This window comes from Odontesthes bonariensis, chromosome 3 (assembly GCF_027942865.1).
Source record: "Odontesthes bonariensis isolate fOdoBon6 chromosome 3, fOdoBon6.hap1, whole genome shotgun sequence".
Lineage (NCBI taxonomy): Eukaryota > Metazoa > Chordata > Actinopteri > Atheriniformes > Atherinopsidae > Odontesthes > Odontesthes bonariensis.
In genome coordinates, this window is record NC_134508.1 from 38,697,431 (window position 1) to 38,712,060 (window position 14,630).

At 37.7% G+C, this 14,630-nt stretch overlaps 2 protein-coding genes across 5 annotated transcripts in view; one reads left to right on the top strand and one right to left on the bottom strand.

Moving 5' to 3' along the window:
* The window catches only part of rbpjl (recombination signal binding protein for immunoglobulin kappa J region-like), a 28,347-nt gene extending 26,460 nt beyond the window's left edge, over nucleotides 1–1,887 (bottom strand). The window contains exon 1 of the mRNA XM_075460715.1: nucleotides 1,851–1,887. Within this exon, the coding sequence (XP_075316830.1) occupies nucleotides 1,851–1,887 (37 nt within the window). The remainder of the gene's footprint in view (nucleotides 1–1,850) is intronic.
* matn4 (matrilin 4) overlaps nucleotides 1–14,630 on the top strand; it is a 34,401-nt gene that overhangs the window by 3,886 nt on the left and 15,885 nt on the right. For all 4 annotated transcript variants that reach the window (XM_075461776.1, XM_075461773.1, XM_075461774.1 and 1 more), the window contains exons 2-5: nucleotides 12,148–12,290; nucleotides 13,492–13,667; nucleotides 13,871–14,029; nucleotides 14,264–14,495. In XM_075461776.1, the coding sequence (XP_075317891.1) occupies nucleotides 12,215–12,290; nucleotides 13,492–13,667; nucleotides 13,871–14,029; nucleotides 14,264–14,495 (643 nt within the window). In that variant the 5' untranslated portion in view covers nucleotides 12,148–12,214. The remainder of the gene's footprint in view (nucleotides 1–12,147; nucleotides 12,291–13,491; nucleotides 13,668–13,870; nucleotides 14,030–14,263; nucleotides 14,496–14,630) is intronic.

Sequence of the window (14,630 nt, forward strand, 5' to 3'; positions counted from 1 at the left end):
CAGACTGTTGCTTGTATTTAAATTCATTTAAATGATTTTATTTGTTTCTCTTTATATTCTTTTATGTATTTTTAATGCTTCTTCCACTCCCTGCTGCAATGCTTTTATTTTATGTGAAGCACTTTGAATTGTTTTGTACATGAAATGTGCTATACAAATAAATTTGATTTGATTTGAATTTATTTGACTGTTTCCACTTGCTTCTCCTATTTCAAATCTCTACATTGTCAGCCAGAGATTTGGTTTCTATATAATTTCTATATATATTAAGCCAACAATAAACAAGATTTAAAATATAGCATGCCTGTTTTAAGGACATTTCACATTTTATTTCAACATATTTCAAGCTTTTCATATTATTTCACACTTGTACGTTTCTATCACAGTTCCTTATAGTAACAAGACTGATGGTAGTTACATCAAAAGCCATCATTTTTCAAACACGGGATCATTACCACAGAATCCCTTATGTTAGCTCTTACAGTGATCACAGTTCATTTTACATGGACATGATAATCTGGACCACATTTGATCATGATCCTCCAAATAGCTGTTGAGACTTATTGCATAGAAGCGCAAATATCAACCAGCTGTTGGTGCCAGAGGAGAAGTACGCTGACCACCAAAGTTACTGGGACTCCTTTTCTGGGCACCATGAGTGTCACTTCAGCATTGCATTCATCAAGTCATCCATTACTTCTAATGAAGTGTGAAATACATCCTTCTGGGCCAGAGTGGTAGGCTGACAAACCCTGTCTCTGCCATCTGGGTAATCCTGCCAACATGACTAGCAATCACTCATCTAATGAAAGCCTGTGTAGGAGAAATCATTTTTCACCCTTTCATCCTTCTCATGAGCCTTTAGATTTATCTAGCAAACTCTCTGGTTAGAAAACAGTGGCCCAGTGTACTGGCAGCACCAGGAGGTTTTTGTTCCGAATAGTTTGATTAAGCCCATCGAACAGATTCCGAATTGTTGGGTTTGGTAAAAGCTAAAGGAAAGCTGAAAGAAAAAAATTGTTCATTGGTGAAGTCCTCAACCAAAATGGGTTTCAGAAATTTTTCAACATGATGTCAGCAGAAAGGTCAGATATCTGTCATCTGTCACCAATTTTCAGGGTCAAAACCCCAGCAGGCGGCTGTAGGATGGTTATTACAGGTCAAGTGGTTTATAGAATGTGGAAAAGAAAAACTGCTCAAGAATGTTCAACATTAAAAGCTCAACAAAGCATTTATTTTTTAAATAAAGATTCATATTACATTATTTAAACATTAGGACTGAAAGCATAACCTCTTGTATCTTTTTTGTCAGACTTTTTGAGAATTGCTTAGGTGCTGGGTCATGCTGGTTCTCATTACCCTGCAGTGGAAGGTACTTTTAGTGATATATCAATAGCAATATATTGGCTGTCTCTGACCTAATCAAGTGAAAAATTATATTGTTCTCTGAACTGTGTCCCTATTCATCTCATTCACCAAGAAACAATCAGGTTAAGGTATGTAGAATACATCACATTTTCAACTTTGTCCATACTTAATGTGTCAGTCTAACATTTAGTACAACCTATTGGCTAAAAAGGCACATACTATTAATATATTCTTTTGTAAAAGAGTAGAATTACATGAAAAAAAGAGTCAACACTAGTCTTTCTTTTCTTTTTGGAGCCATTGGATTTTGGGGGAGGTGAGGGATATTCAGTTGCTCACTTTGAGCCTCCAGATTTCATTAAATGCAACACAGTTAAATCCAATACAAAACAGAACAGTGTATCCCCTGACAAAGCACTTAAGTATATCCCGCAGCCTCCTAAATTCACCACAAAACTGTTCTCAAATACGCTTCTACTCACCTTTTCTGCCATCATCCCCAATGTTCAACTGCTCCATGATGGCCTCTGCTGTTATAAGGGTTGGGCATTCTTCAGGTCCATGGATGCTCTGCTTACACAGAAGTTTTATAGTAAGTTCAGGATTAACTGCTTTACACCTAAAAGTGATGGTAGACTTCAATGGACAAAGGACTACACACTTTGCAAGGTATTTTCAAAAGGGGAAAAAATAATGCCTTCGCTGTTTGGGATCCAATTTGATGGTCTATTGAAATAAATTTCCATTAAGTTCACTCTCTGTGTAAACTCATCCTCAGTGTAACTAATAAACAATCATTCTAAAGACAACACGCTCTGTTTGAGTGAAGTAAACACTCCTGCATATGCACCAAACGTCTTTAACATTTACCTGCAATTAATCTGAAAAGAATTATTAACAATGAAAACTACATTATTGTTAAGGCTCTTACTGTGAGCAGCGAAGTTGTCCTGCAGCTTCTTGGTTAAGGTTCAGTTTCTGTCCATTTAGATGTTCCACATATTGTTGTGCTACATCATCCTCTCTGAGAGAAGCAGTTCAGCTTAGTTAAAATCTATCCAAGTCCATCAGTCAGCCAAACCATCAGCCGGACCACAAAGTGAAATGCTACCTTTGTACTGTACAGTTAGTCTACAGTAAGAGGAGCTTTGATGGAAAACAAATTTAGGTGCATGCGTTCCTGTTTGCTCTGCATCCCAGATATGTTATCTGGCCTTGGTGTGTGCATGTGTGTGTAAACGTGTGTGCATATAATACTGTATCTCTCAGTTTGTGTGGATAAGGAGATAATCACCTGTTCCTGGACTGCAGGTTTCTCACACACACACCTTTCTGTTTGGCAAACACTGAAGATGTGTCCAAGCTGATTTTATTTTTCAGCATTTCTGTCGCATCTGGTTTTCATCAAGTTATTCAACTGGTCTAAAAATATAAGCCATGTCTGTTTTCTTGTGTTTATTAACCTCTTCATTAGCTATAGGCCATGATTAACACCCTTGAAGAATTTCACTTTATTGTTCCATCTTGAGGGGAAATTGTTCTTTCCAGTAATTCAAGTAACCATAAAAGACTTAAGTGCGTTAACAACTAAGATCTAAATAAATAATGGCAGCAAAATTCTGTGTGGTTGTCTGTGAGCTTATTATCAGCTCATCACAGCTGCATGGTGGAACCTTGATAGCTCAACAACATACCCTTCAGACATAGTAACAAACAGCTGTTACATACAAGAAGTTATGACCCTTGAAAGTAGAATAAATACATTTTCATCACTCCAGGATACTGGAAATACAAGAAATGAATTTAAACTTTTTACATAGTATACCTAATAGTTTATAAACAAACATATTTCAGCATGATGGTACTTTTAAACTTTGTTATGTTTATTCTAAAAACTACTTTGCTTTAAATTGACATATGATATAGGTTTTACATTAAGAAAAGCATCCATTAGCTGGTTAGAAATTCTTAAAATTACATCCAAACATCCTCCACCTTTGAAGAACCCAGATACTATGAATATCCCACATTTTCATCTAGAAACTTGAATTACACGTTCTAAGGTGCCTCCTACATCACTAAAAGACCATCCACGATGTCTTTACAGTTCACAGTCGTGCACAGAAAGAACTTTCCATTTTCAACAGATTAATTTGAACATAAGCTTTCAAACCATGAACATACATCACAGTGTGCAGTAAAGCTTCAACACTCAAAACTAGTAACGATAATTAAACACATGGTTGAAAGGTGAAGGACTTTTAACAACATAAATATAGCAGAAACATTAAACAGACACACAATAAGCAACTGGTAATACGGCAGTAAATGGCAAGAAAAAGTTAAGTACATTTTTTCTTTTAAATTCAACTTTTCATTGATAAAAGGCAGAACGGTTTGTGTCTTCTGACATTCCAGTTATGTGTTTACACAGTTCAGTAGGGATGCAACAACAGGAAGTAGCTGACTAAATCAACACAGCTCAAAATGTAAACATAAAATTAGCTATGTAATTTGTTGTATTGCCATATACTGGAACCATAAATGGACTTTATCAAAAAACTCAAAATGTCAGCTCTCACTTATGTTTGTGGTGTTATATTGATTATTTCTCTATATTTAGAGTTATAAATCTAAATGAACTCTCAGAAAGACAAACTTATGCAGCTAACTTAAAAAGCACTTTTAAATGTGAACATAATAGTGAGCACAGCTCTGAGCAAATGAGCAGCTGATAAACCATCAATCCATCAGCTCTCCTGATATGTTTTATATAAATGACACAGCTGATAAGTTTCACTCTGTGACGGAAGAATGTAAGCGCCTTATCTTACAGACTGACGTGTCCTGCAGTAACTTCGTGTTACACAGGCAGTGCGACAGGCTGCTAAAAGCATAGTGTCATTAAAACAAACAGCACTGCGTTTTCTATCAGACAGCAGACAAAAAAAAAGGGCAATCTTAGTGACCAGAAACACATACCTGTCACACACTGCAGTTCACATTATTTAGAGCTTTATTTGACTTCAGGTGATGTGATATGCCAGTGGAACAGTTTAGTCACATCAGTCAAACTCACTTGAGTAATGATGGAAAGACTTTGGAAAGTTAGGAAACTGATTGATCCAAAGCTAACTCTAAAAAGGCTTTTAATTGAAATATGTCGGGTCCTGCCCTCTGACCTGAATTTATCACTCGTGTTCAGTGAAATTTGTTTCACCATATATCAAATATACCACTAAAAATTTGGTTAAATTCTGGGAAAGTTGAGAAAGCTGAGGGAATACACTGCTTTCCAAAAATCGAAGTCAAGTGTTTGATTTAGTATTATTTGAACATAAGGTTCATTATCCAACCAGTTTTGTTTGATCTGCTTATTGGTATTTAGTGGATTGTGGAATTCTATTCAAACAGTTCATGTAAATGATATTTAACAAGTGGATGAGGTTCCTTTTTTTAAACTGAAGTAAAAGTGCAATAATTGACTTGTCTATCAGCACACTGTTGAATCAGTAGTTTAATCAACACTAACACTAGGTCCATCCAAATTCTGAGGCTGCTCAAATATCCTGTTTAGTGTTATGTCTTCTGCAGAAGTCACAAAGTGATCTTGGTGTCAGGTGAGAGTTCCCGCTGCCTGTAGTTTGAGTGAACATCTGGGAGCAGTGCAGGGGAAATCTGGAAAATGCATTAACTTGCTCTTGTCTCCAGGGGGCAGTATTAGCAGGAAGTACAGTCCTGATATTTTGTTGTTGTTTTAAGTTTCTGCTCCCTTTCTTCATTGCACAAAGAACAACTGAATTTGGGCTTTCGATGTGTTCGGATTAACCAAAGCAAAGGGCCCACACATGAAGAACTGGTTTAAAGACAAAGAAACAGGCAAAGAAGTTTAAGGTGGTTTCTGGGTTAAATGAAGACACAAAGAAGTCTTAGGGCCTTTATACTTCAAGCTGACAGTCAGCTGTTGAACATGTTTGCAGTGTCAGTGAATGGCCATCTGTCTGTCATTGGTACATAATGCAGCGTCAGCATTTTTGGACTCTGTCAACATGTTAAATCAGTGTTTTGTATGTTAGCAAGAGAGACAAAAGAAAGAGAACACCTGACTTGACACATCACACAATGTTTAGATAAGTCAAACACAATCTCTATTCATTTCTACAAATGAACTCTTTTCACAACACGTATAACTGAAGACCAACTGATAACCGTGATTCAAGAGAGACCTGCTCTGTATGAAATTACCAAAACTTATACAAAGCTTTATACTTCACTACATTTATCTGACATTTGGAGTTACAATGTACTTTTTAAATCAAGATTTTAAAAGTGTCACGCTTATAGATTTGATCAGAGTTAAACCTCTGATAAATGAAGCATCAAAATACTGCTTTTTACAGCCTTTTCTGTACATAACTGAAACATCTCTGGTCAACTACCGCCTCAAATTCTTTGTTTCTGCTCCTGTCTTTTTAAGGACCTCCTCCTGAAAGGCACCATATGCTGTGATTGTTGGTAAAGTGTTAGGCCCATAGACTGTTTAAAGAAGATTAAAGAGGCACAGTGATAAAACCCATAATCACGATGACTCATATTATGAAGACTTGTTCAGTTGTTTGGTTACTGTCATGTTGGTATTTTAAAACTAACAGTTTTGTAAGTAAGTGGTGGATCTTATGAAGCACTCTCACTGGTTAGCAGTGTGTAAATCAAAAATAAACTCACTCTAATACATACCCAGCTTTACAATAAATTTTATAATAAACTAAGCTATTTTCAAGATGAATATCTGGAAAGGAAGACTTTGATTTAGTGATTGCGAGCATAAACCTATTTGGAAAATGTCTGCTAAGGTAACAGATCAAGTAAAAGTAATTTTCTCGCTGACTTGCATACAAATAGGCCTGTTTTTAAATCTTGTACAGTACATGGTGTGCTCATTCTTTTAGGTGTGCTACACTAGCCTGTAGGCAGACATCAAAGTGTTTCATAGGGTGCTTTCAAACAGCATGAACCTTTTTATTTTTCTTATTACGAAGGGAGTTTCCCTTCTTTTTATATCCAAAATTTCTTAGCTTTAGGCTAAAAGTCTACCCAAAACACAGAGGAATGAACTGAAAGGGAAGTTTGTTGAGTTTATAATAATGATAATAATAATATATAAGTTTTATATAGCGCTTTTATGTGAGACAATGAAATCAGAGGAATTACAATAAGTTGTCTACCAAACTCTGGTTGTTTGCTGCTTCAGTGTTTCTATCTGGAGTGTGAATGCAACAAATGCCCTCGAACGTATGTTCTTCTTTTCGGAGCTCAGATTCTTGTAACCCTCAGAGAGTCCTTAAAACTGTTTGGTATTGATTTTGTCAAATCCAAGAAAAAAGAAGACACTGTTCTGTTCAAGGGGAGAATAATGGCTTTTGGTGTGGACTTTGCAGGACAGGTTATTTTTATTCTAAATTTTTACCCTCCCAGATATTCATTAAAACAAAAAAAAATGGGCAAAAAGAAAGAAAGCCTTGTTTCTACTAACCGGACTTCCAAAGACTTTTTAAGAAACGGCCTTTGTTTCATCTGTAATCTTGCATGAATGCCAAAATCAGCTCCTTCTTTTCTTTCCAAGTACCTTTAATCTAAATGGCTGGTTAAGACTCCAGTATGTGGAAATAAACTGATCCAAAAACACATTTAGCTTCTGTTGTGCTTTGCTTTTATTTTTTAAACACTTTATCTTTCAGATTAGACATTGAGTAATGAGGCTATTCAGTTAATCACTCATTCATGTCGTGGTTTCACATGATGTAGTGTAGTTCACTGACACTTACATTTTTACATGTGAATGCACCATATACCTAAAGGTAGCGAGGAAGCACACCAATTAAGTTAGTTTAAAGTGGTAATTAAAGGAAATAGGATCTCCATTTCTGCATTTAGCTAAGTAAAACAGACATTGATAACTGGCTCACAGTCACTACAGCGAGGAGCCTTCACCACCATCCAGTCAATGAAATGTTTTACAAGAAAACATTGAATTATAGTTGAATGATTCTCTTTGTGGACAGTTATAGAACATATGCTGGTCTGTGAGCCACGCTGAGCAGCAGCAGAGATGTGTGTGTTTGTGTGTCTGCAGTGCTGAGCAGCAGCAGGATCATAGTAAATTGTTGTTTGGTGAGTGGACGGTGGGGGAGACAGGAAGGCTCAGGAGGGGGGTGGTTACTGCCGTTTAGGTACAGAAAGTCCTACTGAGGAGTCTTTGTCTTACACACACACACACACACACACATTCAGGTTTCAAGTTTGTCTTAATACTGACAGATGGTGAAAAGACTCCTCTGTTAAGCTTTAGTGCAATTTTTAATTCATTTTCGAAATTTCAGTCTTTTTCCTTCTTTTTTTAACAGTATCTCCACTGTGCTCGTTTATCAGATTTGCTACTGCGGTTCATATTTGGCTTTACTGGGAATAGATTTTCCTGCATAAGCTGAAAGGTTTGATATTCAAATACAGTATTTCCCATGAGAAGATATATTGGGTAGTGATTTTCCTATCAGTCGCTATTCTTCCGTGTTTCAAATTGAGGTGAGATGTTCAGTGTTGTGGCAGCCGGTCCAGCTGCACATGCATGTTGGTGCATTTGAGTCCCTAATATGCAATAAAATGGAGCTTCTAAGTTTTCCTAAACTGAAATAAACCCCACTTTCTTTGGCTGAAAAGCATCCCACAAAGAGACGGATAAGAACAGAGTCAAGCTTGCTCTGGTTTTTCTGACAGTAGGTGGCTCTGTTTGTTTTGAACTGCTGCTGCTTCTGCTGCTTAAATGTGACACCAAGAAACAATGCAGGTTCAGCACAACCTTTAAATGGCTTTGTTTAACTAACCCAAACACTGGAGATCTTGTAGCAGTAATATGATGCTGATTATCTGGTTTTCTGTCTCTGAATATATGCATGTTCATGTAAAACATTTAAGCACTGATGATTTGCCATTCTCTATTTATTTGAATGAATGTAATGCATGTGTATGTTGGAAATATGTGAGAAAGTCTTATTCTGTCAGGTGCAACACCAGCTCTTTTAAATGCTCTTTACAACAGATAAGGAACAAACATAAAAGTAATTAAAATTAATCAGTGGATTTATTGTACACGAAAATGTCAAGGTAGATTTTCTATCATCCAAGCTACAAAATGCTAAGTGAAAAGGGTTTAACAGACGTTATTGGTGTAGTTTTTCAAGTTTGATACACTACACACTCATACAATGTCTGAGAAAAAGGCAAATAAATCTTTCATAAAGATGACTCTGATGAATTAAAGTAATTCATTTCAGTTCCAAAGCAGTTCCAAGCTTTAGAGTGACCAGACTCTTGCAGTGAGACATCTCTTATAAAGACAGTCCTGAGTGAAAGTCAAAGGGCAAAGTTGTTTTTTTCACTTCAGGTTGAACCAGAGAGGCTCTCTGTCCATACACTAATGTCTTTTTTATTTTTTAATATTCTAGAAAATTAACTTGCTGGGAGGCGGCGCTTTAACATTTACTTACATACGTCTTCTCTTCAACTCACTGAACACACTGCAGAGAAGTCAGCTGCCATAACTACTCAGTTAAATTACTAAATAGATATGTCAGTGAGTTTCCAAATATACCTGGTGGCCTGCTTTTTTATAACGTGTGGGAAACACTAAATAGATGCCTTGTAATTTTAACCATATGTTCTTTGTAGGCATCTTTGTAGCTGGATGTGTCACAATAGTGAACCAGCAAATGGAAGAGAAGCTTGTTACAAAAGGACGAAACATGTCATCCAACATGTTATGACATGGTGGACTTAAGCCAAACTGTTTTCCTTGACCTAACCGAGTAGTTTTGATGTCTACAATAATCCCAAAATAGCAGATAAAAATGTAGAATGTAAAACAAAAGTGTAATAACAATGTTTCCACAAGGGACACAAAGTCTAGTTTGCCAATTTAAAGCCTGATGTTTTGTTCCACTATGCATCCAACCTGCAAATAAGCTTGCTTGTGACTACTGTGAGTGGGGCCTCTCTGAGGTGCCACAACAGCAACAATGTGCATGTGCAAACAGCTCACTTTACAGAGCTGCAGCAGCTCGCCACTGTCTGTCAGTTCAACTAATGGAAGAAGCAGGGGGGAGAAATACACAGTTTTCATAGTTTGGTACTTTCAATTGGTCCTCCAGAGAGTTACTACACTTTTCGCCAGTTACTTTTTAAAAAACACAAACGTGAGTAAAGTGGTTAGAAAAATACCTAAATCTCTCAAAAGTTGCTAGCTGATGTGAACTGAAGTGCAACTTTCATTGCTGTAGTAGTTAGGCACACAAGCTGAGACAGTATGTATTCATACATTAAAACAAAAAAAAATACAAATTAATTTCCGATTAAACCAATTGAAAACCGGGGAAACCTTAAGGTACATTTCCACAGACTACACACCTAACATTTTGGAGACCAAAAAATTTTTCCTAGGAAAACGTCAAGGAACATGTCAAGGCCGAGGCGTTGACTGGGCCTCCCATATCTTCCCCAGAACCAAATCTGATTCATATTCTGCAAGATGGGCTTGATCCTCTGAGGACCTAACTTGTAACCCAGAAATGCTAAATTACTGAGTGGAGCTACTAATATGTCGACACAAATAAAGTGCATCAGGTGTTTGGCTGACCTTCCATTAACTAAAGAGATTCTCCCAAAAGTATTTGCTTGACAAGTAAAGAGAGAAAGTGGGCACAGAGAGAAAGAGCAGATGCCACAGAGAAAGGCAACTAGACAAACAGAGACATAAACAGAGAGAGTCTTTGTCCTCTGCTACATCTGTTGACTCATGACTCTGATCTCAGCCTGTGATGGCCACAATCTACGGCTGCCAGTAAGTGATAAACTCGTAGCAGACCGTCTCTGTGGACCTAAAGACGGGTACTTGACTTTCATGTTGCCTGTTTGAATTGACCGAGTGCCCTGAACATAAACACATTCCTCACATTATCATTGCCCCCGTGCTGCTGAACTGATAGCCTACAGCGATACTGACAGACACACAAGCAGATCAGGGACTCTGTGTGTTTATCCACAGCCTTCTATTAGCGGGAATTGCTGTGCTCTTTAACCAGGTGTTTGCAGCCAAGTGTTTTATGATGGGGCAGGACTGGAATGTCCCACTGCAGCACACGCCTGTCATGGCCATTATTACCACTTTACAAACACGGAGAGCAGGAATTTGCTGGTCTTTCTACACTCTCTAATCACTTTGATGAGCACTAGCAGATCAAGCGAGACAAAGTGGCACAATCCCAACACATAAAGTGCTGCCATGTGATGCAAAAATATTTGCATCATTTTGTGCAATTGTGCACTGAGGAGATCTTTACCAATGAAGTAACTTAGATTTGATAATCAGTAAACAAAAAGTTCCAGTATATCACATAAAGAGTAATCTATTGTCAGAAATGCAATGTAATGTTTACAGCTAGATTTCATGAATGTTGAATTGTCTGCCAATAATAACTTGGGGATTTTCTTTATCTTACTGTAAGCTGTTTCTTTTTAAAAACACTGCGATCACAAGCCCCCCCCCCTGCACCATGTGGCACTGCCATGTCACTACAATGGTTTGCTCCTTCTGAGCTAAATGCTGGCTCTAAAGTGAACCATAGCCGTAGTTTAGAGGTAAATCAGGAGTATTCATTTGGTTGCAGTTTGAGCCAGTTGAGGTCACTAGATCCTTCCCACTGGACCTTTAAAGTGCACAAGTTTGAAATATGGTTCATTTTATGCCAAAGTCTGGTGCCTGGTTGATTAATCCATCAATGTTGATATCCTCCATCTACAAGACTGTGTTTTTATGACAGTACTGCTCTGCACAATATTCCTCCCCTCTGTTGATGTTTAAGGTCATAATTTGCACAAATCTTGAAGGAATTTTCTACCTTAAATGTCAGTTGTTGCCATTTTTTAGATGCCATAAAGGCTTTTGATAAGATGGAATAGAGTTTTTTCTTTTCCACCTTGTCACATTTCAAGTTAGGCATTAATAGATAAAGAACCAAAGGTTGTAGTTAGAACTAATGCGATTATTGACATTTTTTGGCCTTTTAACAAGAACCCCTGAGAGGGCTCTTTTGTTTATAATGTTTTGCTAAACTCTGATAGTCAGTATTACATAAGATGATTAAAGACACAAATGGAGTAGAGTCTGGCACACAAACTAGTTTTGGTCATTGATCACTGACATTGTTACCACGTTTGATGGACACTATGAAGTCATATTGTCAGGCTACACCTTTAAGTTATTGCGCCACCCACATGTTGGAAAAAGCTCAATTTAAGTGGGATTCTAAAGGCATGAAGTATCCTGGCATCAGACTGTAAAGCCCTGGGAAGACTGAATCTTAACCCAGTGTTGTAAAAAATGATAAAAAGAGAAAAGAAAATCATAGGGTGGAATGAGATTAAATTCACTGAGGTATGATGACATGGTTAAACTAAAAACAAAGCCCAAAACTAAATAAGTCCTTACTGTGCAGTCTATGGTGGAGTTATTTATGGACCACTCCTTTATAGAACAAAGTATCTTTTGTCTAATGGCACCACCTCTAAGCTAAAACTACTGCTGTTTCTCTAATGCCAAATATGAAATTAAACCAAACCCAGGTCATTTTTGCATATTTGCGGTACACATCAGCCTAAAAACTGTGCATAATTATGCGTCTTGCTTTCCACTTCAGCTCTTACTCAATCACCAATTCTTTTTCTCAGTGTGATCCTGTTCCAACTGAACCAAGTCCAGAGACCCATCGACTTGATTCGTATCTTCAGTTGAAAGATGAAACAGCTCAGAGCATTAAGTGGATTCATTCTGCTGACCATGGCTGTCCTCGCCACCGCCAGACCAAAAGCAGGTTAGTCTACCGACACGGTGAGGGCATCTGTGAGATGATAAAAAAATCAATGAAAGACCAAATGACTTCTTTCATGACTTTTCACCAAAATGTTACAAATTTTTCTTTTTCAATTTGTGGATTTCATCCTCACATTGAGGAATAATAAGTATATTACATATCTCAAAATCATTGAAAGTGGTTTGCCAGTTCAGATCATAATGGACCAAAAACATCATCAAACATATTTTTGATGTTTGCTGAAATTCTGTAACTTCAGTAACGCAACATGAAGAATTTTAGGACATACAAGTCCTGCACATACAGTCCTGTAGACGTGATTTACATTATATCTGCAGCTGACTTGGTTGAAATGGCCAGACAGCAAACTTAAAGATCGATTTGTAAAACTAGAAAAAAGAAAACTACTATTGCTCAAGTCTGTGTGAAACCAAAGACAGATTCCACAACAATCCCACATGTCTTCTTATATTGACACCAAGTCTCACCTGTGATGGTTTCCAGTTTAAGCTCAGCCTTTGCACAGAAATTCTGGATGCGCATTAATCAAACAATCCATTTCCAAGTCATAAAGCCCCACTACAAACACAGACTCACCTAATACCTCATTCTTGATGATGTTACAACATGAGAGTGACTCAGAAAAATTAAAGACAAAAACAGGTGCCCTGTGGCAGCAGAAGCCATGGAAAAGTAAGATCAGGTGGTAAAAGTGGTGAAAGTTATACTCATGCACAAAGAAGGCCTCTGCTCTCCTTTGTTTGAGACTAATGTAAATCTGAAAACCACAGACACATTTATACAATCATGGTAGAAAAAAGTTGCTTATAAACAGCATATTGTTGTAAGTTTAAAGGGGGAGACCTTGTTCCAAAGCCACTTTGGTGCTACAGCTACAGGTATAACAATATACAGCTGATGTTACTGTACTGTTTTCATTTTTATTGCCTGCAATTTTCAGCAAACTTTGCTCAAACAGAAGGGATTTGTGCATTTGTTAGAGAAAATAATGTGTATTTTACACATAGGCATTAATTTAGAATCAAAATGCAAAACCCTTTCAAGATCACTATTCTCCGTCTCTTCAGCTGAAGTGCTCAGAGAACAGTTGGTCTTTCCTTTAACTGCTTTGCCATCCATGCATTTTGTTAGCTTAGCATTGTTGCATGTAAATGCTTTTTACTTTTAATCAATCCTCTAGGTCCTGAACAGAAGTGTAAGTCTGGTCCAGTGGATCTAGTCTTCCTTATTGACAGCTCCCGCAGTGTCAGACCACATGAGTTTGAGACCATGAGGAAGTTCATGATTGACATCCTTAACACGCTGGACATTGGACTCGACACCACCAGAGTGGGAGTTGTTCAGTACTCCAGCCAGGTACTGCATCCACACTTCTTCAGTGTGGTGTTCTTTTGTCATTTTGTTCTTTTTTTGTTGATGGATTTCAGCCTTTGCTCCTCCTCCACTTTCTCTGTACTTTTATTAAATTTACTGATTTTATCCACAGTTGGTTAAAAAGTGATTGGCAAAGTCAACAGTTTCTCATTACCAGTGTCATCATTCCCCTCCTTTGTTATCAGGTTCGCAGTGAGTTCTTTTTGAAGACCCACAGCAAGCTGGACAGCATGGTGAAAGGCATCAATGAGATCATTCCCCTCGCTCAGGGTACCATGACTGGGCTCGCCATCAAATATATGATGAATGAAGCTTTTACTATTGAGCAAGGAGACAGGCCAAAGGTACTTCAAGACATATTACTCCGAGTATGCCCCATACCAATGTCCAGCTAAAAAGAAGATTTGTTTGTCGGGACAGTTTTTGCAGTATTTGTCTTGGTTTTATGAGCTGAAGCTGAAAAACTTTATGTAAACACTGCTAGCACCAACCATTTTATATATGCACACATTGTTGACAGTTTTGAAGAGAAGACAATTTTTAATCTAATGTGATCCTGGTATTTTTTCTTCCTTTAGGTTCCAAATGTAGCTGTGATTGTGACAGATGGACGTCCTCAGGACCGCGTGGCAGAGGTGGCAGCCGAGGCCAGAGAGAAAGGCATTGAGATCTTTGCTGTTGGAGTGGCCAGAGCTGATATGGCATCACTGAGGGCCATGGCATCCCCGCCCTTTGAAGACCATGTCTTCCTGGTGGAGAGCTTTGATCTCATTCACCAGTTTGGACTACAGTTCCAGGACAAACTCTGTGGTAAGACTGCTGGGCAGGAAATAAAATCACTTACTGTCAAGAACACCGTACTTTCCAGTAACTATTCTTGATCACTACAGAATCTTAAAAAAAATCTTGTACACCAAATATAAGTTGCTTTTATGGGAAACTTTC